The sequence below is a fragment of the Trichosurus vulpecula genome, chromosome 1, assembly GCF_011100635.1.
Source record: "Trichosurus vulpecula isolate mTriVul1 chromosome 1, mTriVul1.pri, whole genome shotgun sequence".
NCBI classification, from domain to species: Eukaryota; Metazoa; Chordata; class Mammalia; order Diprotodontia; family Phalangeridae; genus Trichosurus; species Trichosurus vulpecula.
This window is the reverse complement of record NC_050573.1, coordinates 567485186-567513100: the sequence shown is the minus strand read 5'-3', so window position 1 is coordinate 567513100 and position 27915 is coordinate 567485186. Positions and strand designations below refer to the sequence as shown.

Here is a 27915-nt window from a genome sequence, read left to right as displayed (position 1 = left end):
ATACTCAGTTTTGCTGGGTAGGTGATTCTTGGTTTTAATCCTAGCTCCATTAACCTCCGGAATATCATATTCCAAGCCCATCCATCCCTTAATGTAGAAAGCTGCTAGATCTTGTGTTATTCTGATTGTGTTTCCACAATACTCAAATTGTTTCTTTCTGGCTGCTTGCATTATTTTCTCCTTGATCTGGGAGCTCTGGAATTTGGCTACAATATTCCTAGGAGTTTTCTTTTTGGGATCTTTTTGAGGAGGCGATCCATGGATTCTTTCAATTTCTCTTTTACCCTCTGGCTCTGGAATATCAGGGCAGTTCTCCTTGATAATTTCTTGAAAGATGCTATCTAGGCTGTTTTTTTTTTTTTGATCATGACTTTCAGGTAGTCCAATAATTTTTAAATTATCTCTCCTAGATCTGTTTTCCAGGTTGCTGGTTTTTCCAATGAGATATTTCACATTGTCTTCCACTTTTTCATTCCTTTAGTTCTGTTTTATAATATCTTGATTTCTCAAGTCACTAGCTTCCACTTGCTCCAATCTAATTTTCAAGGTAGTATTTTCTTCAGTGGTCTTTTGGACCTCCTTTTCCATTTGGCTAATTCTCCCTTTCAAGGCATTCTTCTCCTCATTGGCTTTTTGGAGCTCTTTTGCCATTTGGTTTAGTCTATTTTTTAAGGTGTTGTTTTCTTCAGTACTTTTTTCAGTATTTTTTTGGCTGTCCTTTAGCAAGTCATTGACTTGTTTTTCATGGTTTTCTCGCATCATTCTCATTTCTCTTCCCAATTTTTCCTCTACTTCTCTAACTTGCTTTTCCAGATCCTTTTTGAGCTCTGCCATGGCCTGAGACCAGTTCATGTTTTTCTTGGAGGCTTTTGATGTAGGCTCTTTGACTTGGTTGCCTTCTTCTGGCTGTATATTTTGGTCTTCTTTGTCACCAAAGAAAGATTCCAAAGTCTGAGACTGAATCTGAGCCCGTTTTTGCTGCCTGGCCATGTTCCCAGCCAACTTAATTGACCCTTGAGTTTTTCATCGGGGTGTGACAGCTTGTAGAGAGTACTTTGTTCCAAGCTTGAGGGGATGCACTGTTGTTTTCAGAGCTATTTCTATACAGCCAGCTCTGCCACACCAGCACTCCTCCTTCCTCAAGAACCACCAGCCTGGACCTGACTCAGATCTTCAGCAGGCTCTGCACTCCTGCTCTGATCCGCCACTTAATTCCTCCCACCAGGTGGGCCTGGGGCTGGAAGCAACTGCAGCTGTAGTTCTGTAGCTGCATCACCCCCGCTGCCCCGGGGGTGGTGGCCGAACCTCAAACTCCTTTCGCTCTGCCCCCCCCCCCCGCAGCTTTTCCCACTAACCTTCTCTGTTGTCTTTGGTGTTTGTGGGTTGAGGAGTCTGGTAACTGTCACAGTTCACTGATTCAGGGTGCCAGGGCCTGTTTTGCCCGGCTCCTGGTCTGGTTGGTCCCGCTGCCACCTACACTGGGTTCCACTCCCCTCCGCTCCCAGCTCCATGCTCGATAGACCTCACCCAGCGACCATGCAGGCTGTCCTAGGATGGAGCCCTGCTTCCCTCTGCTATTTTGTGGGTTCTGCAGTTCTAGAATTTGTTCGGAGCCATTTTTTATAGGTTTTTGGAGGGACCTGTCAGGGTGCTCATGCAAGTCCCTGCTTTCCAGCTGCATCTTGGCTCCGCCCCCCAGAAATAATTTTTTTTAAGGGAAGGGCCATTGGTTTCATTTCCATTAAAATACTGGCAGCTCCAATAAGTGCTAATTCTCTTGGATTCTGCAGGTATGCAACATTGCACAAAAGACAGGATTTGAAGTTGGGAAGGCCCGGATTGAAATCCAGGCCCTGTCACTTACTGTGTGGACTAGGGTGAGTCTGAGGCCTCAGGATCCTCATCGATACAAGCAGGTTGGATTTGATGACCTCTAAAATTATTTCCAGCTCTTATTCTATGAGCCTTATATGATCTTGAGTCCCTAAACTCTAAGGTCTTTTTAACCTTCAAAAGCTAAAGTGTTGTGACATTTTCCTTTTAGTTTAAAAAATAAATTGGAATTAGTATTCACTGAGAGGGTGGACCTGATAGCAACTGAGATTTCCATGTAAAAAAGACAAATGCTGATTTAAGCGAAAAGAATCAAAGAGTATACTGTTTTGTTTAGCTGAAAAAGCTTGGATTTGGCAGAGGTGCAACACATTGAAGAGAGAACTTAGGAAATCTTTTTTTTTTCCACTAGGACATAGAGAGCAGGATGCTAACTAGAGAGGGGAAAGGAATAATGATCTCAGGTGGAGGATGGCCCCATCAATCTTTCATATTTATATCTTTCAAATTTATACTTGGGAAAATTTGGGTCATGGCTCTGGAATTTTTTCCATTGTAGGGATGGATACTCATGCAGCCTCTGTAGCAATGGGCTCCCATTTTCAGTCTTCCGATATACCTAGATCTGATTGCAGCCAGTAACATTTTTGAGAAAAACTTGATTTCTAAAGCTAGAAATAAGACAAGCAGTGTGAATGAGCAATAAAAATACCAAAGATTTATAACTACTATGCTGACTAAAGTTCAAGGAATGTGAGTGCAGATGTCTCCTTTTAAAGTTACAGATGGCGCTTGTGGGCTATTTGCCTTTAAAGTATCTCTGAACAGTAACCCTATTTTGGATCAGGCAAGCAAGATGTTTTCCTTTAGGGGCCAACAAAAATGAGTCTAAGAAGTCATTTCTCTTCCATTTTCTTTCCTGCCGTTTCTAGGTCTTAGGGTCCTTATTGTGTGCTAGGAGTTCTGGTCTAACGGGATGTCACACATTTGACTGACCATTTTTTGAGCAAAACCCATGTAATTTTCAACTCTTTGAGGAGGCAGACTTTTTCATATACTGGGATGACTAAGAGGACTGATCTTGATTAAACTGTTCCTTTAACCTAAAACTCAAACAGAAAAGGAGCCACTGACATCAGAGGGCCAAGGAGGAAGTCGTTTAAACTTGGATTAGAGAGCAATGGATTACGCATCGTCCAATCCAAAGTACAGTTTTTGACCCGAGGCATAAGCACATTTGTGGAACAGCACGTTCTGAGAGGGCTTTATGTTGCTTATTTCTTTTCAGCTGATTCTATCTTTAAAAGGCAGTATGGAGTAATGTAAGGAATCAGCATTGACATGACCTGGACGAGTTACTTTAACCTGTCAGTGATCTGGCCAGCTCTTAGGTTGTGGAGAAGGAGCTGGCCTGAGCTGGTAGGGGAAGTTTCCTCACTCATACCAATGAGTCCCTATCCCTAGTTATATATTTATGGTCTGATATATGGCCAATAGCTTGGTGATCAATAACATCATGAAATGTATTTTTGAAAAGAAAATCATAAACACCAAAATACTGTCAGAGGAAAAGTTTCATTAAGAGAACCAACTAGGGAGACTGGGAGTGAAACTAAATGAAAAACTGTGTTCCTTTCTTCCTTGGAAGGCAAAATAATTTTAGATTCCTGATTCCATGAGGAACAACATTCCTCACATTTGTTCCCACTGGACAAATTCTTCAGGCTTTTTCCTCCTCCTCTGGGTAACACAGGGACAGCACAGTCTCTTCTGTTTGATTTTGCCTAATGGCTCAAATGTAATATGTAGGACTGACATCTTTTCCTAGTCCCCTTCTTAAATAGAAAATGCAATCTGTCATTTGCCTAAATGCCCATGTTACTACCAACATGCTTCCCTCGCCACATAAGCTCTCTTCTCAGAAAATGGGGGCCAGAAACACAAAGTTGCTAATAAACAAAAATGTAGTCCAACTAATCAATGGGGTGCAGGTCAGGGCAAAATGGTCTCTGTAGAAACTGATGACTATCTCGTCCATTTTACCATCCGCCTGAAGGAACGCTTCCCTGACTTGCAGAGGCCCCTGGTGCCCTACAGCAGGAAGCAGACTGATTATTCTGAAAGCCCATTTAAGACGTCTGGCTGCAGTAAAACGAGAATCGTTCAAACCCAGGATTTGCCGAGGTTAGTAGCAGTCACTGGGCTACTCAGGTGAACAGAGCAGGCAATCCTCCATTTTTCAAAACTCCCCAGGGAAATCTGTGTAGGTTTGAGAGTAGAAGAAAGGTAACGTTAGGTTGTGAGCTAACATCAGAATAATAAGAAGGGGATGTGGGTTAAGTTTGGTGAAAGATTATTCTTACATCTTTCCAAAAGGAAAAGAAAATATAACTACTGAATAACATAAATTAAATTTTAGCTAAGTGTTTAAATTCAAGTCAGACAGATTTAAAGAAAAAAGTGCTTTTTAATCTCCTATAAAAAAAAGAACACCAGACCTTAGTCCAACAGGAAACCTAGATTCTAGGCCTAGCTCTGCTACGAACTAGTAGACAATGCTTAACTTTCCTATTAATTAGTTTACTTATTATAAAATGAAATATTTGGGCTTGATGACCTCTACGGTATATTAACCATGTTTTGAATTGGAATTAAGACAACTAAAGATGTTCCTAACCCTGACCTACCCTTGACCTGATCCCTTTTATTGGTTTCTATGAATTTCCTGGTCTCAGCTCCTACAGAAGATCCCTTAGACTTAACATGATTCTTTAAAAAATTTTTTTTCAATTAATAAAATTCTACTTTCTTTTCTATCCTCCTCTCCCCACTCCTTTGACAGAAAAAAGAAAAAGAAAAAAGATTCCTCTATCTCCAAATACGTGTGTCACACGCACATTTGTATCCCAAGGTAGGTAACGTCTCATTATCGTTCCTCTGTAATCATGTTTGGTCATAGCATTGACCAGAGTTCTTAAGTCTTTAAAGTCATTTGTCTTCACAATATTGTTACTGTATAAATTGTTCTCCTGGCTTTTCTTCACTCTAGGTCAGTTTCTGAATCTTCATAAGTTTCTCTGAAACTATCCCTTTTGTTATTTCTTACGGTCAGTAAATAAAAATTTAATAAGTATGCAAAGTACATAAGTAGTTGGGATAGAAATACAAAAAAAAGACAGTTCTTGTACTCAGAGATTACAATTTAATGAATTAGATCTAAATAAAATCCTATGTCACAGTAATATTCCATTATATTCATATATCTTAATTTATTCAGCCCTCCCTAATTCATGGGTACCCCCTAGTTTTGATACCACAAAAGAGGTGCATACTTCTTTTTTTTTGGCATATCAGTCAATAAGCATTTATAAAGTGCCTACTGTGTGCCAGGCACTGTGCTAAGCCCTAGGGATACAAAGAAAGGCAAAAGACATTCCCCGCCCTCGAGAGTTCACAATCTAAAGGGGGAGATAACACGCAAACAACTATGGACAAATAAGCTTCACGCAGGATAAATTAAGACATAATCAACGAAGGGAAGGTGCTAGAATTGAGAAATTGAAAAAAGTTTCCTTTAGATTAGAATGTGGGATTGTAGCTGGGACTTGAAGGAAGTCAGGAGGAGACTGAGGAGGGAGAGCCAGGGAAAAGGAGAGGAAATGTCTTGTTAATGGAACAGCAAGGAGGGCAGTGACTACATGGTGGTGGAGGTGTGTGGGGGGCGGGGCAGACAGGCACATAAGATGTAAGACTGGAAAGGCTCTGAATGCCAAACAAGGATTCTTTAAAGACCCTGGAGGTGAGAGGGAGCTACTAGAGTTTATTGATTAAGAAGTTCTTTCCCTCTTTGATTTTTCTTGGCGGGGTATGGGGAGGGAGACAGGCCTTGTGGTGGTATCACTCCGTCAAAGGACCATCAGAGTTTAGTAACTTGTTAAGCATAGTTTAAGGTGCTTTCCAGGAGGAGAGGACCAATTCACCGCTCTACCAGCGACACACTGGAAGTGCCTGTTTGTCTGCAGCCCCTAGAGCATTTGTCATTTTGTTTTCTTTTGTCAACTTTACTGATCTGATGAATGAGGCAGAATTTTGGAGTTGCTTTAACTTATATTATTCTCATTATTAGTGATTTGGAGCATTTTTCATTTTATTATTGATGGCCTGAATTTCTTCCTTCAAAAACTGCCTATTCTATCTATAGGCATATGAAAAAAAGCTCGAAATCACTATTGATTAGAGAAATGCAAATCAAAACAACTCTTAGGTACTACATCTCTCCCATCAGATTGGCCAACATGACAAAACAGGAAAATCATAAATTCTGAAGAGGATGTGGGAAAATTGGAACACTGTTACATTGTTGATGGAGTTGTGAACTGATCCAGCCATTCTGGAGAGCAATTTGGAACCATGCCCAAAAGACTATTAAAAAAGTGCATACCCTTTGACCCTGCAATACCACTTCTAGGGCTGTATCCCAAAGAGATCACACAAGTGGGAAAGGGACCCGTATGTACAAAAATATTTATAGCAGCTCTTTTTGTGGTGTTAAAGAAGTGGAAATCAAGGGGATGCCCATCAACTGGGGAATGGCTGAACAAGTTGTGGTATACGAAGGTAATGGAATACTGTTGTGCTGTAAGAAATGAGGAGCAGATAGACTTCATAATAACCTGGAAAGACTGACATGATCTGATGCTGAGTGAGGTGAGCAGAACCAGGAGAACATTATACACAATTACAGACACACTTTAATAGACTTGGCTCTTCTCAGCAATACAAGGTTCAAAGACTGCTCCAAAAGACTCATGATGGAAAAAGCCATCCACACCCAGAGAAAGAATTATGACGTCTGAATGTAGATTGAGGCAAACTGTTTGCTCTTTTTTCCTTCTTTTTTGGTTTTGTTTCTTCTTTTTCATGATTCATTCCATAATTCTTCTTTACAACTTGACTACTATGAAAATAAATTTAATGCGAAGGTACATGTAGAACCTATATCGGATTACATGCTGTCTTGTGGGGGGAGGAGGGAGGAGAGGGAGAAAGAAAATTTGGAACTCAAAAACTTGGGGAACCGAGTGTTGTAAAAAAAAATAAAAAATAAATTTACAAAAGAGAAAACTGCCTATTCTTATCCTTTAACCATTTATCAAATGGGAAATGGTTTTTATTCTTATAAATCTGAACCAGTTCCTTTTATATTTTAGAAATGAGACCCTTATCAGAGAAAACTGCTGCAAAGATTCTGTTTGCCTCATTTTCTGGGTTTCTAGGGTTGTGCTGATAAATTTTTTAAGGATTAGTTCTCTGAAAAAAAAAAGTAAGCTTAACACTTTTATGTTTCTCCATCGCTTAAATATAGACAGTCAACAAAACACTAAGTCAGCTTTAATTTGTAGCATTTGTCAATTTCCAAGGAGTAAAAGTTCACACTCAAATTCAAGCCGACTCTGGCACGCTCCCACTGGTTTTCTTTCTATTTTCCCTTCCAGTTCCCCCCATGTTGCCCCCTCTCCCCCCACCTCCGCTTTTGGACCTCTCCATCATGTCTTCCTTCCCTGGGAATCCTCACTGTGCTGCAAGACCGAAGCTGCCTACAACTGGAGAGCAAAGCCACGGGCTCTGGAGCCACTAGTTAGGGAGGGGCCCAACGACCACACTGCTTGTGGCCTTCTGTGGAGCTTTCCATCCTTCCCCAGGGATGGGTACCCCCACCTTTCGTGTGTTATATTCCCGGTGGCAGGGACAATGTCTTCATTGACTTTTAGCTGCACTGATTTTGTTTTTTAAAAGCCCTTTAATTTTGTGTATTTTCTCCTCCGTTATCTTGTCCATCCCGTTTAGTTAAGGGCTGTTCCCCCAGCCATAGAGCTGAAAGGTCATCCTTTGGGTGGCATTTATCCATTTGGGGTTTATCTTGTTACACGCTGTGGAAGGCTAGTCTGTTTGTAATTTCTGCCAGACTGCTTTGCAGTGTCTGTCAAATAGTGAGTTCTTACTGTAGTTGGGTTTAACAAATACTAGTCTACTAGTTCAATCTGTTTCTGTATGCTATGTATCTAATTTGCTCTACTGATCAGCCTATTTTTTTTTTGAGGCGAGAAGGCAGGGGAATTGGGGTTAAGTGACTTGCCCAAGGTCACACAGCTAGTGTGTCGTGTCTGAGGCCAGATTTGAACTCAGGTCCTCCTGACTCCAGGGCTGGTTCTCTGCTCACTGTGCCACCAATCAGCCCATTTTTAACTGGTACTTGATAATGACTGCTTTATACTATAATGTTGTATCTGATATTGCTGGGTTCCTTTCATTTTCCCTTTTTTCTCTCAATTCCTTTGAGATTCTTGACATTTTGTTCCTCGAGATGAATTTCATTATTTTTTTCTAGTTCTTTAAAGTAATCCTTTGATGATGTGGTATGGCACCAAATAAGTTAAAAACCCCCTCAGTATTGTCATTTTTATTAGGTTGGTTCAGCCTACCTATGGGCAATTCATTTTTATTCAATTATATAAGTCTGTATTTTCACAAACCTTATTTTCTAGTTGCAGTCACATAGTTCCCACATGTATCTGGACAGGCACACTCTAGAGAATTCTATACATTCCATAGTTATTTTATCAATCCTTCAGGTTTGCTGAAGTTATTGTGCCAATTTTTAGCTCACTTTCCAAGAGTTCTTTAAGTTAATCATCGTATTAACTGCAAAAAGTGACAAATTTGTTTCCTTTCTGCCTAGGTTTCTTTTTCTTGTCTTATTGCTAAAGCCAGCATTTCTAGTACTGTATCCGTAGTGAAGACAGTAGACATCCTTGCTTTTGCCCCGATTTAGAAAGGCCCCTAGTTTATTCCCATTACATATGATGCTGGCTGGCTCTTGGCTTTTGTTATCACATTAAAGAAAGGCTCCTATTTTTGGAGTGTCTTTTTTTTTTAAACTTTTTATTTTTTTTTTTTTTGGTTTCGGTATTTTATATTTTTTTTAATTTAAATTTATTTATTTAACATATTTGGTTTTCAGCATTGATTTTCACAACAGTTTTAATTACAAATTTTTTTCCCCATTTCTACCCTCCCCCCCACTCCAAGATGGCTTATATTCTGGTTGCCCTGTTCCCCAGTCAGCCCTCCCCTCTATCACCCCCCTCTCCTCTCATCCTCTTTTCCCTTCCTTTCTTGTAGGGCAAGATAAATTTCTACGCCCCATTGCCTGTGTATCTTATTTTTTAGTTGCATGCAAAACCTTTTTTTTTTTGAACATCTGATTTTAAAACTTTGAGTTCCAAATTCTCTCCCCTCTTCCCTTCCCACCCACCCTCCCTAAGAAGTTGAGCAATTCAACCTAGGCCACACATGTATCATTATGTATAACCCTTCCACAATACTCATGTTGTGAAAGGCTTACTACATTTTGCTCCTTCCCAACCCATCCCGCTTTATTGAATTTTCTCCCTTGACCCTGTCCCCTTTCCAAAGTGTTTGTTTTGATTACCTCCACCCCCATCTGCCCTCCCCTCCATCATTCCCCCCCCTTTTATTTTTTTTTTAATCTTCCTCCCTCTTCTTTCCTGTGGGGTAAGATACCCAACTGAGTATGTATGGTATTCCCCCTCAGGCCAAATCTGATGAGAGCAAGGTTCACTCATTCCCCCCTCACCTGCCCTCTCCCCTCCTCCCACAGAACTGCTTCCTCTTGGCACCTTTATGTGAGATAATCCATCCCATTCTGTCTCTCCCTATCTCCCTCTCTCAACATATTCCTCTCTCATCCCTTAATTTGATTTTATTTCTTTTAGATATCTTCCCTTCATCTTCAACTCACCCTGTGTCTGCTCTCTCTCTTTTACATATATATATATAAAAACAGACATATATATATACACACACACACATACATACATATACACATAGATATATACATACATACACATTCACTTATATATATACATAAACATACATATATATATATGCGCATATTCCCTTCAACTACCCTAATACTGAGGTCTCATGAATCATACGCATCATCTTTCCATGTAGGAATGTAAACAAAACAGTTCAACTTTAGTAAGTCCCTTGCAATTTCCGTTTCTTGATTACCTTTTCATGCTTCTCTTGATTCTTGTGTTTGAAAGTCAAATTTTCTATTCAGTTCTGGTCTTTTCACTGAGAAAGCTTGAGAGTCCTCTATTTTATTGAAAGTCCATATTTTGCCTTGGAGCATGATACTCAGTTTTGCTGGGTAGGTGATTCTAGGTTTTAATCCTAGCTCCATTGACCTCCGGAATATCGCATTCCAAGCCCTTTGATCTCTTAATGTAGAGGCTGCCAGATCTTGGGTTATTCTGATTGTGTTTCCACAATACTCAAATTGTTTCTTTCTGGCTGCTTGCTGCTTATTTTCTCCTTGATCTGGGAGCTCTGGAATTTGGCGACAATATTCCTAGGAGATTTCTTTTTGGGATCTATTTGAGGAGGCGATCGATGGATTCTTTCAATTTCTATTTTGCCCTGTGGCTCTAGAATATCAGGGCAGTTCTCCTTGATAATTTCCTGAAAGATGGTATCTAGGCTCTTTTTTTGATCATGGCTTTCAGGTAGTCCAATAATTTTTAAATTATCTCTCCTGGATCTATTTTCCAGGTCAGTGGTTTTTCCAAGGAGATATTTCACATTGTCTTCCATTTTTTCATTCCTTTGTTTCTGTTTTATAATATCCTGATTTCTCATAAAGTCACTAGCTTCCACTTGCTCCAATCTAATTTTTAAAGTAGTATTTTCTTCAGTGGTCTTTTGGACTTCCTTTTCCATTTGGCAAATTCTGCCTTTCAAGGCATTCTTCTCCTCATTGGCTTTTTGGAGCTCTTTTGCCATTTGAGTTAGTCTGTTTTTTAAGGTGTTGTTTTCTTCAATATTTTTTTGGGTCTCCATTAGCAAGTCATTGACTTGTTTTTCATGGTTTTCTTGCATCCTTCTCATTTCTCTTCCCAATTTTTCCTCTACTTCTCTAACTTGCTTTTCCAAATCCTTTTTGAGCTCTTCCATGGCCTAGGACCAGTTCATGTATTTCTTGGAGGCTTTTGTTGTAGGCTCTATGACTTTGGTGTCTTCTTTAGGCTGTATGTTTTGGTCTTCTTTGTCACCAAAGAAAGAATCCAAAGTCTGAGACTGAATCTCGGTGCGTTTTCGCTGCCTGGCCATATTCCCAACCAACTAACTTGACCCTTGAGTTTTTCAGTGGGGTATGACTGCTTGTAGACTAACGAGTTCTATGTTCCACGTTTGGGGGGGAGGTGCCAGCTCTGTCAGAACTGCACTGCTCCTTCCCCAAGAACCCCCAGCCCGGCCTGGGCTTAGATCTTCGGCAGGCTGTGCACCCCTGCTCTGATCCGCCACTTAATTCCTCCCACCAGGTGGGCCTGGAACTGGAAGTAACAACAGCTGTAGCTGCCCCACCTCCGCTGCCCCCGGGGCTGGAAGCCGAACCTTGAACTCCTTCCACTCCCGCAGCTTTTCCCACTAACCTTCTCCACAGTCTTTGGTGTTTGTGGGTCGAGGGGTCTGGTAACTGCCGCAGCTCACATATTCAGGGCGCTAGGGGCCCCATCCGCCCAACTCCAACTTTGGTTGTTCCACGCCGCTCAGGCTGGGCTCTGCTCCACTCCGTTCCCAGCTCCCAGCTCCCAGCTCCGTGTGGAATAGACCTCACCCAGAGACCATCCAGGCTGTCCTGGGCTGCAGCCCTGCTTCCCTCTGCTGTTCTGTGGGTTCTGCCGTTCTAGAATTGGTTCAGAACCATTTTTTATAGGTTTTTGGAGGGACTCGGTAACGGAGTTCACTCTAGTCCCTGCTTACCAGCCGGAGTGTCTTTTTTTTAAATAGGAATAGGTGTTGTATTTTGTCAAAAGGCTTTTCTATACCTAACGATGTAATCGTAAATTTTATTAATAGGTGTGTTATGTCAATAGTTTTTCTACCTTACATTCCTGGGAGAAATTCAAAATGGCCATGGTGTGTAATCTTTGTGATAGGAACATATTTTATTTAAAGTTTTGTGTGAGGGGGATGGAGCCAAGATGGTGGCTGGTAAGCAGGAACTCATGTGAGCTCCGTACTGAGTCCCTCCAAAAACGTATAAAAAATGGCTCTAAACCAATTCTAGAACGGCAGAACCCACAGAACAGCAGAGGGAAGCAGGGCTCCAGCCCAGGACAGCCTGGATGGTCTCTGGATAAGGTTTATCCCACACGGAGCTGGGAGCTGGGAACGGAGTGGAGCAGAGCCCAGCCTGAGCGGCGTGGACCATCCAGACCAGAAGCCGGGTGGAGGGGGCCCTAGCGCCCTGATTCAGTGAGCTGCGGCAGTTACCAGACTCCTTAGCCCACAAACACCAAAGACTGTGGAGAAGGTTAGTGGGAAAAGATGCGGGAGTAGAAGGAATTTGAGGTTCGGCTTCCAGCCCCGGGGGCAGCGGAGGGGAGGCAGCTACAGCTGTTGTTACTTCCGGCTCCAGGCCCACCTGGTGGGAGGAATTAAGTGGCGGATCAGAGCAGGCGTGCAACATCTGCTGAAGATCTAAGCCCAGGCCGGGTTGGGGGTTGGGGAATGAGCAGTGCTGGTGTGGCAGAGCCAGCACTTCCCCCCCAAACGTGGAACATAGAACTCTCTAGTCTACAAGTAGTCACACCCCACTGAAAAACTCAAAGGTCAAGTTAGTTGGCTGGGAATATGGCCAGGCAGCAAAAACGCGCCCAGATTCAGTCTCAGACTTTGCATTCTTTCTTTGCTGACAAGGAAGACCAAAACATACAGCCTAAAGAAGTCAATAAAGTGCAAGAGCCTACACCAACAGCCTCCAAGAAAAACATGAACTGGTCCTAGGCCATGGAAGAGCTCAAAAAGGATTTGGAAAAGCAAGTTAGAGAAGTAGAGGAAAAATTGGGAAGAGAAATGAGAAGGATGCAAGAAAACCATGAAAAACAAGTCAATGACTTGCTAAAGGAGACCCAAAAAAATACTGAAAAATACACTGAGGAAAACAACACCTTAAAAAACAGACTAACTCAAATGGCAAAAGAGCTCCAAAAAGCCAATGAGGAGAAGAATGCCTTGAAAGGCAGAATTAGCCAAATGGAAAAGGAGGTCCAAAAGACCACTGAAGAAAATACTAATTTAAGAATTAGATTGGAGCAAGTGGAAGCTAGTGATTTTATGAGAAATCAAGATATTATAAAACAGAACCAAAGGAATGAAAAAATGGAAGATAATGTGAAATATCTCATTGGAAAAACCACTGACCTGGAAAATAGATCCAGGAGAGATAATTTAAAAATTATTGGACTACCTGAAAGCCATGATCAAAAAAAGAGCCTAGATATCATCTTTCAAGAAATTATCAAGGAGAACTGCCCTGATATTCTAGAGCCACAGGGCAAAATAGAAATTGAAAGAATCCATCGATTGCCTCCTCAAATAGATCCCAAAAAGAAATCTCCTAGGAATATTGTTGCCAAATTCCAGAGCTCCCAGATCAAGGAGAAAATAATGCAAGCAGCCAGAAAGAAACAATTTGAGTATTGTGGAAACACAATCAGGATAACACAAGATCTGGCAGCCTCTACATTAAGAGATCGAAGGGCTTGGAATACGATATTCCGGAGGTCAATGGAGCTAGGATTAAAACCTAGAATCACCTACCCAGCAAAACTGAGTATCATGCTCCAAGGCAAAATATGGACTTTCAATAAAATAGAGGACTTTCAAGCTTTCTCAGTGAAAAGACCAGAACTGAATAGAAAATTTGACTTTCAAACACAAGAATCAAGGGAAGCATGAAAAGGTAATCAAGAAAAAGAACAAGAAAAAGAAATTGCAAGGAACTTACTAAAGGTGAACTGTTTTGTTGACATTCCTACTTGGAAAGATGACAAGTATGATTCATGAGACCTCAGTATTAGGGTAGCTGAAGGGAATATGCATACATATATGTTTATGTATATATATGAGGGAATGTGTATGTATGTATATATGTGTGTATATATATGTATATATATATATATATATAGATAGATAGATAGATAGATAGAGGGAGAGAGAGAGAGAGAGGGAGAGAGCAGACACAGGGTGAGTTGAAGATGAAGGGAAGATATTTAAAAGAAATAAAATCAAATTAAGGGATGAGAGAGGAACATACTGAGAGAGGGAGATAAGGAGAGATAGAATGGGATGGATTATCTCCCATAAGGGTGGCAAGAGGAAGCAGTTCTGTGGGAGGAGGGGAGAGGGTGGATGAGGGGGGTATGAGTGAACTTTGCTCTCATCAGATTTGGTCTAAGGAGGGAATACCATACATACCCAATTGGGAATCTTACCTCACAGGAAAGAAGAGAGAAGAAGATAAAAAAAATGGGGGGGATGATGGAGGGGAGGGCAGATGGGGTTGCAGGTAATCAAAACAAACACTTTGGAAAGTGGCCAGGGTCAAGGGAGAAAATTGAATAAAGGGGGATAGGTTAGGAAGGAGCAAAATATAGTTAGTCTTTCACAACATGAGTATTGTGGAAGGGTTATACATAACGATACACATGTGGCCTATGTTGAATTGCTTGATTTCTTAGGGAGGGTGGGTGGGAAGGGAAGAGGGGAGAGAATTTGGAACTCAGTTTTAAAAACAGATGTTCAAAAACAAACAAAAAAGTTTTTGCATGCAACTAGAAAATAAGATACACAGACAATGGGGCGCAGAAATTTATCTTGCCCTCCAAGAAAGGAAGGGAAAAGGGGGTGGGAGGGGAGTGGGGTGACAGAGGGGAGCGCTGACTGGGGAACAGGGCAACCAGAATATACGCCATCTTGGAGTGGGGGGGAGGGTAGAAATGGGGAGAAAATTTGTAATCCAAACTCTTGTGAAAAATCAATGCTGAAAACTAAATATGTTAAATAAATTTAAAAAAAAAATAAAGTTTTTTGTGAGCTCCTTGACAGCAGGGACTCTTTTGCCTCTTTCTGTATCCTAGCACTTAGCACAGTGCCTGACACACAGCAGGTGATTAATAAATGTTTATGGATTAACTGGATATACATTAGGGATATCTCTTCTTTCTTTCTTTCTTTGTTTGGAGTCTCCCTGCTTTAGGTATTAAGGCTATATTTGAATCATAGAAGGAATACGGTAGGACACCCTTCTTTTCCTAATTTTTTTAAGCATTATTCTTTTAACTTTTCATTGCCAAGTCTGATATTATTTTTCATTCTTTGTCCTTCTCAGCTCACTTGCCACATTCGACACAATCGACTGCTACGTCGTAGTGGACACTCTCTCCTCTCCGGGTTTTTGTTACATTATTTTTTCATAATTCTCCTCTGCAGGCTAATCGTCCACATCATGCCCCTTCACTAGGACAATTCTCTAGGGTTCTGTCCTAGGCCTTCTTCCTTTCTCTCTATAATCTTTCTCAGCTCCCATACACTTAACTACCTCCTTGGTGTAAATGACTCCCACGTGGGTGTGTGTGCATGGTTATCACTATCTCTCTGTCCAGCCTCAGACTCTTTCTTGGGCTTCAGTAATGGGATATCCCAGAGACATGTACAAAACTGCACTCATTCTCTTTCCCCCAAACCCTCCTACGTTCTTAACCTTGGCATTATGCTGGACCCTTCACTCCACCTCACCCCACGTATCTGATCAGCTACCATACCTTATTGCTACTTTTACAACATCTCTTACAGTTAACAATTTGACATCCCTTCCCTCTCACAGCAAAAACAAACAAATAAATAAATGAAATTAGTGTTTAAATTGTGACTCTTCTCTTTAGCTTTTCAAGTCCTACCAAGTTGGCCCAAACCTATCTTTGCAGCCTCAGTGGACCTCTGTGTCACAGCTGGCCTGGTCTTCTCTGTGTTCCTCATGCGTGTGATTCCATCTCCATGCATCTGTTCTGTCTCATGGGCCTGCACTTCCTTCTACCTCAGCTTCATGGAGCCCTGTTCTTCCTCTGAGACAGATCAAGCACCACCTTCTACGTGAAGCCCTTCCTGATCTCTTTAACTGTCCTCCCTCCCAAACTACCTTATCTTTAACCACTCTGTGTAGATTCTTATTTATTCTCTTTGTATTATTACCACCACCACCACCCCACCCCACCCCACCCCGCCTCACCCCAGTAGAGTCTAGGCTACATGGGACAAGGGACAGCTTCCTTCTTGGGCCTTGTATCCACAATGGCTGTGACACAGTAGGTGCTTCACAAATACTCAGTGACTGATTTTCTAGACTCATAACTCTGAGTTATGAAGCTTAACTCCTTTTACTATAAACACGGAGCAAACACTGTCATACAAAAAATGACGGCAAGGGGGATGAGACCATTACAACAATACACTTTTTGTTCTGTGACGCCGTAGTTCTTGAAGGAGATCTCTTGCCAATTTTCCTGGCCTGAGGGTTTCAATGCCAAGACGATTCCATCTGTATGTAGTACAGGCAATGAGATGTAAAAACTCATTGGCTATTTCATCAGTTTGAGTTGTCTAAAATAGAAGCAAAAGAGAAAGCCAACTTAAAATATTTCCTGGACAAATTAGCTATCTTTTACCTAGTTAAGGCATTCATTTCTAGTTCTGAAAAACAGCAATCTATTCTATTAATCCCACAGCAAAAGATTCCGTTCCTTCATTTTGTTTTTAAAATGAGGAAACTCAGTTCTCCCAGGAATATAAGAAGTTAGCAAAGTCCTTTCCTAATGATCACCCTCATCCATAGAAAGCTTTAGCTCTCAAACATTTTGGGCTCACAAAAGGCTACATACAAATTAGGAACATTTTAAGAGAAAAACATTTGATGGAATTTCTGTTGTAAGCACTTGGAATGTTTGCAATGGTAAAGCCAGATGAAGTGTGGTTGCCTTGCTTTAAAGTTCAAATATAGGCAAGAAGGGGAAAATACTGAAAGGAGAAGGGAAAATTCTGCCTATTTCCAAGCAACCTTAAATATGATATTTTTAGACTAATGACTCACCTGTGGTCATGTCTTAGGACATGTCCAAGATTTCTAACACGCTAACCATCTGGGAAACGAGAAACACAGAAATGTTTATTCTATGTAATAGAGCCCAGAGGACTAGCTAGTTCTGTTTGTGCCTGAAAGCATTTTCCTATGTCAATTAGTGGGGGAAAACACACACACACACACACACAACAAAGAAAATAAAAACTCAGCTGGGGAGATTAGTGGGAGTACACGATTTCCAGACACAGGAATATAACAGGGAGTCCTGGGTTTGAAAAAGACTGATTTCTATATGTGATGTTTTGTACAATTAGATTCTCAATTAATCACAGAAACCTGGGACAGCACCCTCTCCATCACAACTCTGGGTCTCAGGGCTGTCTCCCTTCTCTGGCCCTTCAACTCCAGGGGCGGCAGGAGCAGCAACAGCAGCAAGGGTGTGGATGGTGGGAAGGAAGAGACATGGGGAGAATAGAGGGTGAAAGCTTGGGGTGCGTGGATTCACATGTGCTCGGTGGTGTACAGAGAGCATGGTACAGTGAGTCAGAGGACTTGGGTTCTATCTCATCTCTGCCACTGACTATCTACGGGATCTTAGGCAAGCCCCTTGGCTTCTCTCAGATTGAGTCTCCTCTGTACAAGAAGAAGCTGGGCTCAGTGACCTCCTGGTTCCCTCTCAATTCTACCTGGGATCTTTTTAGTTGTAGAGCTAGGACCCTTGAGATTGTGTAGTGAGCACAGTGCCATAAGAGAAGGCTGTCTAACTAAATAACACTGTCACATGAATATACATGCACGAGACAGAGCTCTGAGATTCAGGATTTAGTAGGAACTTTTCATTTGTTGCAACCATTTGATATGGGAAATCTGCTTTCTGCTGACTTCTAGTTTCATATTTCCAATGGCTTATTAGCTACCCTGAATAGGACATCACATGGACAGATCTCATTATGTTTCCCCCTCCATAGCCTCTCTTCTTCCTAACTTCTCTTTTACTGTTTAGGGTACCACCATACTCCCCTTCACCAGTGATCCTAACCTGGGTGTCATTCGTGACTCCTCACTCTCACCCCTACCCTTTGCTCCACATTCAATTGCCAAGGCCTGTCAGTTCTGCCTTTGGAACCTCTCACATGTACGCCCCCTTCTGTCCACTGACAATGCCACTACCCCAGTGCAAGGCCTTGTCACCTCATACCCAGACTACTGCCAAAGCCTGCTGCTTGGTCTCTCTGCCAGAAGTCCCTCCCCCACCCCAGTATATCCTCCTCTCAATAAGCTCCAATGACTCCCTATTACTTCCAGGCTCAAATACAGAATGCTCTGTCTGGCACTCAAAGCCTTTTATAAGCTGGCCCCTTCCCATCTTCCCAGACTTTTCAAACCTCACTCCTTCATTATACTCTGTAACCAGTGACACCGGCCTCCCCACTGTTCCTCAAGACACTCCATCATCTCCCAACTTCAGGCATTTTCACTGGCTGTGCCCACATGCCTGGAATGCTCTCCCTCCTTATGTCCACTTCTGGCTTCCTTCAAGTCGCAGTTTAAATTACCCCTTCTCTAGGAAGCCTTTCCTGATCATCCAAAATTCTAGTGCCCTCCTTTTGTTCGTTATTTCCTATTGATCCTACACATAGCTTCCTGGTACACAGTTACTGCCATTCACTCCCTTAGACTGTGAGCTCCTTGAGAGCAAGAACTATCTTTTGCCCTTGTATCCCTAGCACTTAGCAGAAGACAGAAATGATAGGACAGAAAGAAAGAAGCAAAACGTATTCAGAGACAGAAGGACCAACCGAAAGACTTTTTAGCCAAAAGAGAAGGATGTGGCAAAAGTAGGCAGAGAACCAAGAGGTAAAAAGAAGGTGTCAGAAGAGAAAGAGTGAAAAGTCAGAGACATGGAAAGTATGGATGGGAATGAAGACAGGACAATGAGGGACAAAGTTCAGATGAACTAAAAAAGACTAAGGCAAAAATAAAATGATTCTGGAGTGACTGAACTTGGGAAACAGTATGAAAGAGGCTGAGAGAGCTGGCAGTGCATAAGAAGAGAAGAGGAATGGAGACGAGGTGTTTAGGGTTTACCAGATTCTAAAATGTGATACAGGTTGCACAGAGTATACAAAGGAGCCACAATTAGGACGTTATTCACCTGCAAGATCAGAGTATCCTGCAGAGAGAACTCTGATCTCTACTCTAAGAGAGGACTCAGATGGTTGATTTTTCAGGGACTAAATTTAGGAAGGAGCTGAATCCTCTTAGGATGAAACAGGTCCAAATCAGCCTCTGGCTGCTCCGCAAGGAGGTATTTGAGCTCCTTCTTGCCACTCCTTCCACACAAATCATGTCCCTCATACCCAGCGTGTACAGCACTTCCTTTTCACAGCCCCCAAGACGGCATGTTCAATTAAATCCAGAAGCTAGAGCTGGAATGGATCGGAGTAGCACTCAGTCTTGTCGGAAAGGCCCTAGATTCCCATGTAAATCACAATAAAAAGGCTCTAACATGAAGTTCTTTCTTCTCCAGTCTTAGAATGTCCTAGCTCTGGCTGACACAAACATGAATAATACACCTAGCCTCTTTGTAGAGCAACCCACCTGGTGACCACCTGCTACTTGGAATGAGCTACCCCCAGAAAAGAAGATCTGATGATCTCATAGAATGTCACCAGAAAACCTGGTCATAGGGACTTCAGAAATGTTTACCTAGAAATTCCTTCATCAATTATATTTAGTTGCATTACTCAGGCTGCCTCTGTCATGTCAGTTCAGCCATTGTTGCAAAGCCTAATTTCAAACGCCGGTAATGATAAAGGCGGTTTTCAAAACATCTGTATGGATGGCATCCAGAAGGCATGTTCTACTCTGATGAGCAACAAGATGCCCAGATGGCACCCAGCTGTTTAGGATGCATATTTGTTTTGTTAGTTTCAGAAGCCAAGGCATGAAGAGAAATATTGGCTTTTTATCATTTAATGAACTTCTCTATTATCTTCAGTGAACTGACCTGATTTATTAAATTTAATGAGGATATGCTGGGATTTTCCACTGAGTTACTGCTTTCTATCAGTCTCAGGGTTAGTTTAGCAGCATTAATTTATAGCTAGAACTGAATCCTTTTCTATGGAAATGAGCTGCTTGTTGAAAGTAGCAAACTTCAGAATATAATTGAAGTGAAGGGCTCCTCTTTTACAACAATTTCTGACAAGAACTTCTACCCAAGGCTGAATTTTGCCATGGAAGCTTCAATAAAGTGGATCCTCTCCCTGCAACCCACAGTCATTAAAATATAAATGTAGTAGAAATAACTAAAGCAGGGTTCTATGGATTATTCTTATGTGTTCTTTTTCTGTCCCCGTCTCTCATACTGCATCACCACAGCAGGACATGATCAATGGAATACTGCCCAATCCAAGACCTAATAAAACTCCCATGTTATCCCTGACCCTCGGGAAAACTGAGGTCAAATTGTGGGCCTGTTCTCCTATTCCCATGGGTGGCAGGGTTTAGGAGTACAGTAGAGGATGTGTGTTTCCCTGGAGGAATGAAGGGGCAAAGAGCAGAGAGGAGGAAATGCCTCGTGCTGATATTTCCTACATAAGCAACAAGGCCTGCAGGCGAGTTCTTGCAAGGCTGGTGTTGCTTCTAACAGATGCCGACAGGCATGGAAATGGAAGTCGGAGGAGCAAACAATGAAAATGCTGACAAAGCTGTCTAATGCACTTCATTGTTGATGTACAAAAAAAATGATCTGAATGGATTTTGTCTATAAGAAAAGAGAAAGAAAAAATGCAAAGAAAAGGAACAGCCATTCACTTGTCAGTAAATGTCTGTGTTCCTAAGAAGCATCATGGGTCACCAAAAGGAAGGCAAACCCCCATGGTTCTGAGATACTCAATTTTTAATGTTACTCTGTAATTTATAATGGTGGAGATGTAGGAAAGCTGGAAAACGTAATATCTAGCTTTGAAGAAGGCTAGAAAGATAGACTCTGTCTTCTAATTAACCAGGGATTATAAATATGAGCTTGGATGGGGGGAGGGGTGGCAGTAGGTAGGAGATCTTGGTAACTAAGATTCCCTATGTGGAATGTTGCAAAAGCTGTAGGGGGACCACTAAACTGTGGGGCATGTGCTAAACTATCTACGAGCTCACGCTCAGCAGCAAATGAATTTGGCCTAGAAAGGTAAGAGGCAACAAAGACCAATCAGACCCAGTGTTTCTGCTGCCCCATGTGCTGGAAATGTAGGCTCCCGCTTCCCTTGTTTGACTTCTTAAGGCCATGGCAAAATGAAGTCACGTAACTGGGAGGAGTATAGAGAACCCACCCCTCTGGCACAAGGTTCAGATAAATGCCTTCCTCTCTCACAATTCCCTTAAGTTTGTCACATGTTCTCTCAGCTTTTACCTTTGGCCACGTATTCCTTTTATTATTTTATTGAACAGATTTTTCTTTACCTTTTATTTAAGGTACAGCTTAGCTACTCCTGTTCACACCTGGAGGTTTCATATGGTAAAATTTAAAATCACTCAGAAGTACTTTATAGTTTGGCCAATTTAAAACCAATGAACTAAAAAAATTGGGGGAACTGCAGTCTATTAGATATTACATAACAAAATTTAAATGTATTCTTAAGTCTAAATTTAAGATGTTTTTATCATTGTATCTCCAGCACTTTGTATATAACAGGCACTTAATAAATTCTTGTTAAACTGAAATCATCAAAGTGTAAGAAAGGCCATGGTGCAGAACTCTACATTGTAAATGTCTAAAAAATATCTTGCTTTCTCCTACTTTCAAAAAGAATTATATCTAAACAAAAATGAAACAGTCCCTGTCTTCAAGGAGGTTACACTTCATTTTATGCGTATGAGAAGAACCATAAACACGAATAAATAAATGAAATACAGAGTATTTCTGGTGTGTTGGTAGGTGTATTGTTTCCCATCCATTAATAAACCTATGTGACCTGCTTGAGTTACACGGAGCCTGTGGTGGGAGGAGCTTGCCGAATAGGGGAAGCAGGAAGTTGGAGGGAGTCAGAGACACAGAGTAGCTAGCCTGAGTGAGGGAGTTCGTTTGTGGGGAGGCCTGACAGAGGGAAGGCTTGGGGATGTGGTGCCCCCTGCATTGACAGTGTGTATAGACTTCCTGGTGACTGTGATGGGATTTCTTTGTTGCTATGACAGATCTGGCTTTCTGGTGTTGGAATAAATGTTTTGGTTTCATCTTCCACGGAGAGTCTGTTCTATTTTGTGATTCAGAACCACACCAGCGTGTTCCTAGCCGCCGCTGTGGGGATCGCATTGGCACTACAGTAGAGGGGACATGGAAGTGGGGAATAGGAGGGGATAGTCAAGAGGATCCCAAAAGGCCTCATGTAAGAGGGCTTGAGTTTAAAGATGAGGAGGCGTGCCTTGGAAGGGTCTAAGGATTCCTGGAGGCTGGTGACAGAATGTCACGTATAAGGAGCCAGATTGTCCATGACCAGTCGTTTTTCAGTGGCATCCAACTCTCTGTGGCCCCATTTGGGGTTTTCTTGGCAAAGACACTAGTGGCTTGCCGTTTCTTTCTCCAGCTCATTTTACAAATGAGGAAACTGAGGCAAACAGTTAAGACACACAGTGCCTTTGGAGGCCAGATCTCAATGCAGGAAGGTGACTCTTCCCGACTCCAGGCCTGGTGCTCTATCCACTGTGCCACCTAGCTGCCCCCAAAAAGCCAGAGTCTGGAGAGCTTTGAATGCCCAACACAGAGGAGTTTCTATTTTATCCTAGAGGCAATAGGGAGCCAGTGAAGCTTTATGAACACGGCCACACCCATGCTTTAGGAAGGTGTCTGACAGCTGTGTAGAGGATGGACTGGAGAGAAGGAATGGATGTAGGGAAGTCAACTAGCAAATCCCTGCAATACTCAAACTGCAGTGTGACGAGAGCCCAAATTAGGGGGGTGGTTGTGTGAATGGAGAGAAGACTGAGGAGAGAGGTGGTGGTGACCTAGACAGAAAGAATAAAGTTAGGAGCAAGGTGGGGTTTAGGTAGAAAGATAAACAGGCTCCATGTTTGACAGACTCCGATGAGAGGCACCTGGGACACACAGCTGGAGATACCGAGCAGGCATTTGGGAAATACGGTATTAGAGCTCAAGGAGAGAGGAGGGCTGGATACATAGACTGACCACACTGAATGACAGCTGATTGGGTCCATCTCTGAAACAGCTTTTAGATGACACACCCGCTAATCAAGTCAGTCAACAACACTGTGGCTATCTGTTGGGAAAAGAATATTGTTCTTGGCATTTTACAATTTCTCTTCTTTTTTCAAGACTTTCGTAACCCTGCTGAGCCCTCACTGGAGCATCACCCTTCCTACCTTGGTATCTCTAATCATCTCCAAAACAAAGTCTATACCCCCTTAGCTAATGGCTGCCCCGCTGTGCTCCCATCTTCTTCCTCTGCTGCTAAAAACATGGTCAGCAGTTTCTTTGGAGAGTGAAAAGCGTATATGAGCATGAATAGAATCTCACACCAGACTCAAGCAACTGTTATGACTCAGAAAGCTAGTGAAATATTTGGAAGCTGCCTAGCTTTTTATATATCTTTAAGCTCTAACCTAAAAGAGTTTTCCTGCCTTTAATTATTCTGGAAGCAAATGAGGCATACCACATACACAAAGAAATTCAAAGTGCTTCAGAAACCAAATTTTAGCAGAAGCTGGGCCCTCCTAAGGGTGATGTACTACAGAGGAAGAGAGAAGAAAAATAGGTTTTCCCCTTGGGTTTTCTGCAAGCCTATGTGCAAGGTCTTTCTATAGGCACCCTAGGCCTGGAACCCTGGAGGGAGATGCCAGTTGAGACATAAGGGTAGAAAGAATAGAGTTTTGGTTTCAGAGTGGATTCTTCTGATACTGCCAAGGACACTAAAAAGTAACTACCTAAAATAGTTCATCCCTAATGTTAGGAAGAAGAATCTATGTGGCTCTTTGCAGTCACCCTTTAATTATATGGCATTGTGACCTCTGCTTTACTTCGGCCTGTTCTTTAACCTGTAGTCCAGGATTCTTTGTGATGATAAAGGGCAAGACCAATACACTGAATGGCAAGAGGAATGCTTTATGACTAAATGTCCTCTTAGAAGCCCTCCTTCTTCAAGAAGGCTGCTTGGACAGCACAGTGTTCTTCAGTTTGGCGCCATTCTTGACAGAGGATGGACCACGGCCCTTCTGTTTGGTGTCTGGGGTCCCTTCCAGCTCTAAAGCCATGCAGCTGTTCCCTGGATCGGCAATCAAGAACCAGAAGGCAAAAAGGGGTAGACACTTACAATGAATTCTTGGGCAATCTTACATCCTTCAGGAGACAACAGCAGGAAGTTTAGAAGGAGGTGCCTGATTAATCGTTGAACAGAAGGGTGTCTTGCACCTGCCTCGCTGCTCTCACCAGCCACAGCCTGAAGAGCTTTCACTGAGAGGGCAGTCCCACTGAAAAGTTTCGTGAGGCACCCATGCGCTTCTCTTGCGTCTACCTGGTGAGAGCAATTACCAAGAAACCCAGATTACAGAATGCAAAGACAAGCCAGCCTGAACCCTGTTTCTAGGATCTGTTCAATACTAGGCAACCAAAGCTGCTTAAGGAACCCCTCGCTATAAAATCAAAGAACTAAAGTATGAGGAGGACAGGAGGAAGCAATGCATGCCTGAGTGTATACACTGCTTCCCCCACACAAGCCTAAATTGGCAGAATGGAAATTTCTTGACTTCTTTGGTCTTGCACACTAAGCAGTCAGGGCATCATGCCAAGATTTAATCTTTTTTTTTTTTTTTTTGTAATGAAAGGAAACGAAGAAAGTTTCAGCAGAATGCAGTGAGATTTTTATATTGTGGGAAAAAGAACAGAGGACTCACTTCAGGATCACAGCTACAAATCAATTAAAGCCCCGTGCGATCTGACCTCCTTCTCTGATCAAACACTCTGATAACTGGGCAGGTTTTCTGTTTTTGTATTTTGCCAGCTTGTTTAGACCATCTGCAGAGGTTTTAGTTTGTACTTCAGAATAGTTAATACATGTGTTTTGAAAGTTAAATAATACATATTTTACAGGACAAAAAGGGCTTCACGAGTCAGCACAATACATGTTGCAAGATTGCAAGCAGTTATTTTAGGAAAGAAAAAAATACAAATTTAATGCTGGGATTTATGCTTGCAACAAAAAAAGCAGAGCAAGTTGTGAATGGAAAACAAGACACAAATTTAGAGACGTGATTCTGAAATGCCACAGGGATCCTGGGAGAACGATCTTCAACCAGCATTCTGAAGAATACTTCATCCCGGGCTGAGAATTCCCATGACTGATTTTATGTAGTTTGAAAGAGTCAATTTTTGTTGTTGTTGCTGTTTGTTGGAAAGAGAGACTTCCCTTGATGAGGGCTGTCACAAACGCCAATACACTAGGGGTGTTGTCTGAAGTCATTCTGACACCATACGAGACCGTGAGAAACTAGGAAATGCTCTTCTGCTGGCCCAGGACTGACCCCCAGAGAAGCAGAGAGTCTGAGCTTTGGTTATTGCTTCCTCTCATTTGCTGCGCTCACACTATCTTCTCTCTGTCATAACCTCCCTATTATAAATCTCCTCACTCTTGCATTCAGGGGCTTCTGGGCTATCTTGTGTGTCTGCAACAACTTGAGAGTTTAAAACATTTCTTTGTTTTCTTATCCCACTTTGTTCCTGACTCCTGTTGCAATTTCATTTTTTCCCCAGGATGGATGTCCCTTTCTTCTTCCTCACTACCAGGCCTGGATAGTTACCTAGATACTGTTCCCCATAACCCCCCACCCCCCCTAACATATTGCACTGGTATAAACTGCTACCATAGGCTTTCAAACAAATTCTTCTAGAGAAGGGAATGAATCACTTAAAGGTGAAAATACAGGGAGGGTCTTGATTCTTTGTAGATTCAGAATTACCAATGGGGGCTACTGTTTTAATGAAATGAGATCAGTGGAGGGAGAAAGTGGGAATCTTCACTAAGAAAGCTGGTGCAGAAGGGTGAAAATAACTTGGCAAGAAGGGACGATGGTGGTGGTGGTGGTGGTAAGGGGAGAGCATGTCACAAGTTCCTTTAATTCTGAACTCACTCTTCAAAGCACACTTCAACAGACGCAAGAACTATGGCTTTAGGATTTACAACAAAACTGAAGTACCTATAAAATCCTTACTGTTAAGCACTCAGATAAAAAAAGGACATGACTCTACCATGTAAACTTCTAAGTAAACTCACCTGTTACTGTCATATCTCCCATTTTCCCCCATGGTATATACACACTTTAAGCAAACAGCTGAAAGAGAACTGGAGGTGGAATCAGAGAAGCTAAGCCCATCTTTGCTTGCTACCTTTGTGATCCTAGGCATCACTGAACCTCCCCTAGACTCAGTTTTACCTTTTGTAAAAAGATGGCGTTGGAAGAAGACGCCTATCAGCTGAAAAATGACTAAAGAAAGAATAGTTTTGAATGTAATGGAATATTTTTGTACAATAAGAAATCATGAAAGGGATGGTTTTAGAGAAACCTGGGAGGATCTATATGAATTGATGCAGAATAAAGGGAGCAGAATGAGTACATTTTTTTTGTTTTGTTTTTTTTTTAATTTTATCACTTTTATTTAATATTTTAGTTTTCAACATTGATTTCCACAAGATTTTGAGTTACAAATTTTCTCCCCATTTCTACCCTCCCCAAGATGGCTTATATTCTGATTGCTTCGTGCCCCAGTCAGCCCTCCCTTCTGTCACCACACTACCCCCCATCCCCTTTCCCCTTACTTTCTTACAGGGCAGGACAGATTTCTATGCCCCATTCTCTATATATCTTGTTTCCCAGCTATATGCAAAAAACAACTTTTTTTTTAAGCATCTGCTTTTAAAACTTTGAGTTCCAAATTCTCTCCCCTCTTCCCTTCCTACCCACCCTCCCTAGGAAGGCAAGCAATTCAACATAGATCACACATGTATCATTATGTAAAACACTTCCACAATGCTCATGTTGTGAAAGGCTAACTATATTTCCCTCCATCCTACCATGTCCCCCTTTATTCAGTTTTCTCCCTTGACCCCGTCCCTTTTCCAAAGTGTTTGCTTTTGATTACCTCCTCCCCCTATCTGCCCTCCCTTCTATCATCCCCCCCTTTTTATACCCTTCTCTTTACTTTCCTGTGGAGTAAGATACTCAATTGAGTGTGTATGTTATTCCCTCCTCAAGTTGAATCCAATGAGAGTAAGATTCACTCATTCCCTCTCACCCGCCCCCTCTTCCCTTCAACAGAACTGCTTTTTCTTGCCACTTTTATGTGAGATAATTTGCCCCATTCTATCTCTCTCTTTCTCCTTCTCCCAATATATTCCTCTCTTACCCATTAAATTTATTTCATTTTTTTAGATATTTATCCCTTCATATTCAACTCATCCTGTGCCCTCTGTCTATATTCCCTTCAACTCCCCTAATACTGAGAAAGGTCTCATGAATTACACACATCATCTTTCCATGTAGGAATGTAAACATAACAGTTCAACTTTAGTAAGACCCTTATAAATTCTCTTTCTTGTTTACCTTTTCATGCTTCTTTTGATTCCTGTATTTGAAAGTCAACTTTTCTATTCAGCTCTGGTCTTTTCATTGAGAAAGCTTAAAAGTCCTCTATTTTATTGAAAATCTATATTTTGCCTTGGAGCATTATACTCAGTTTTGCTGGGTAGGTGATTCTTGGTTTTAATCCTAGCTCCTTTGACCTCCGGAATATCATATTCCAAGCCCTTCAGTCCCTTAATGTAGAAGCTGCTAGATCTTGTGTTATTCTGATTGTGTTTCCACAATATTCAAATTGTTTCTTTCTGGCTGTTTATAGTATTTTCTCCTTGACCTGGGAGCTCTGGAATTTGGCTATAATATTCCTAGGAGTTTTCTTTTTGGGATCTTTTTCAAGAGGAGATTGGTGGATTCTTTCAATTTCTACTTTACTCTCTGGCTCTAGAATATCAGGGCAGTCTTCCTTGATAATTTCTTGAAAGATGATATGT

The 27915-nt window shown here is 41.8% G+C and overlaps 1 protein-coding gene across 1 annotated transcript in view; it reads right to left on the bottom strand.

Moving 5' to 3' along the window:
• Positions 1-16158: 16158 nt before the first annotated feature.
• FANCC (FA complementation group C) overlaps positions 16159-27915 on the bottom strand; it is a gene marked incomplete in the record, with an annotated part of 210394 nt that continues 198637 nt past the window's right edge. Inside the window, 2 exon segments of the mRNA XM_036734518.1 lie at positions 16159-16365; positions 24166-24366. Coding sequence (XP_036590413.1) covers positions 16204-16365; positions 24166-24366 — 363 coding nt within the window.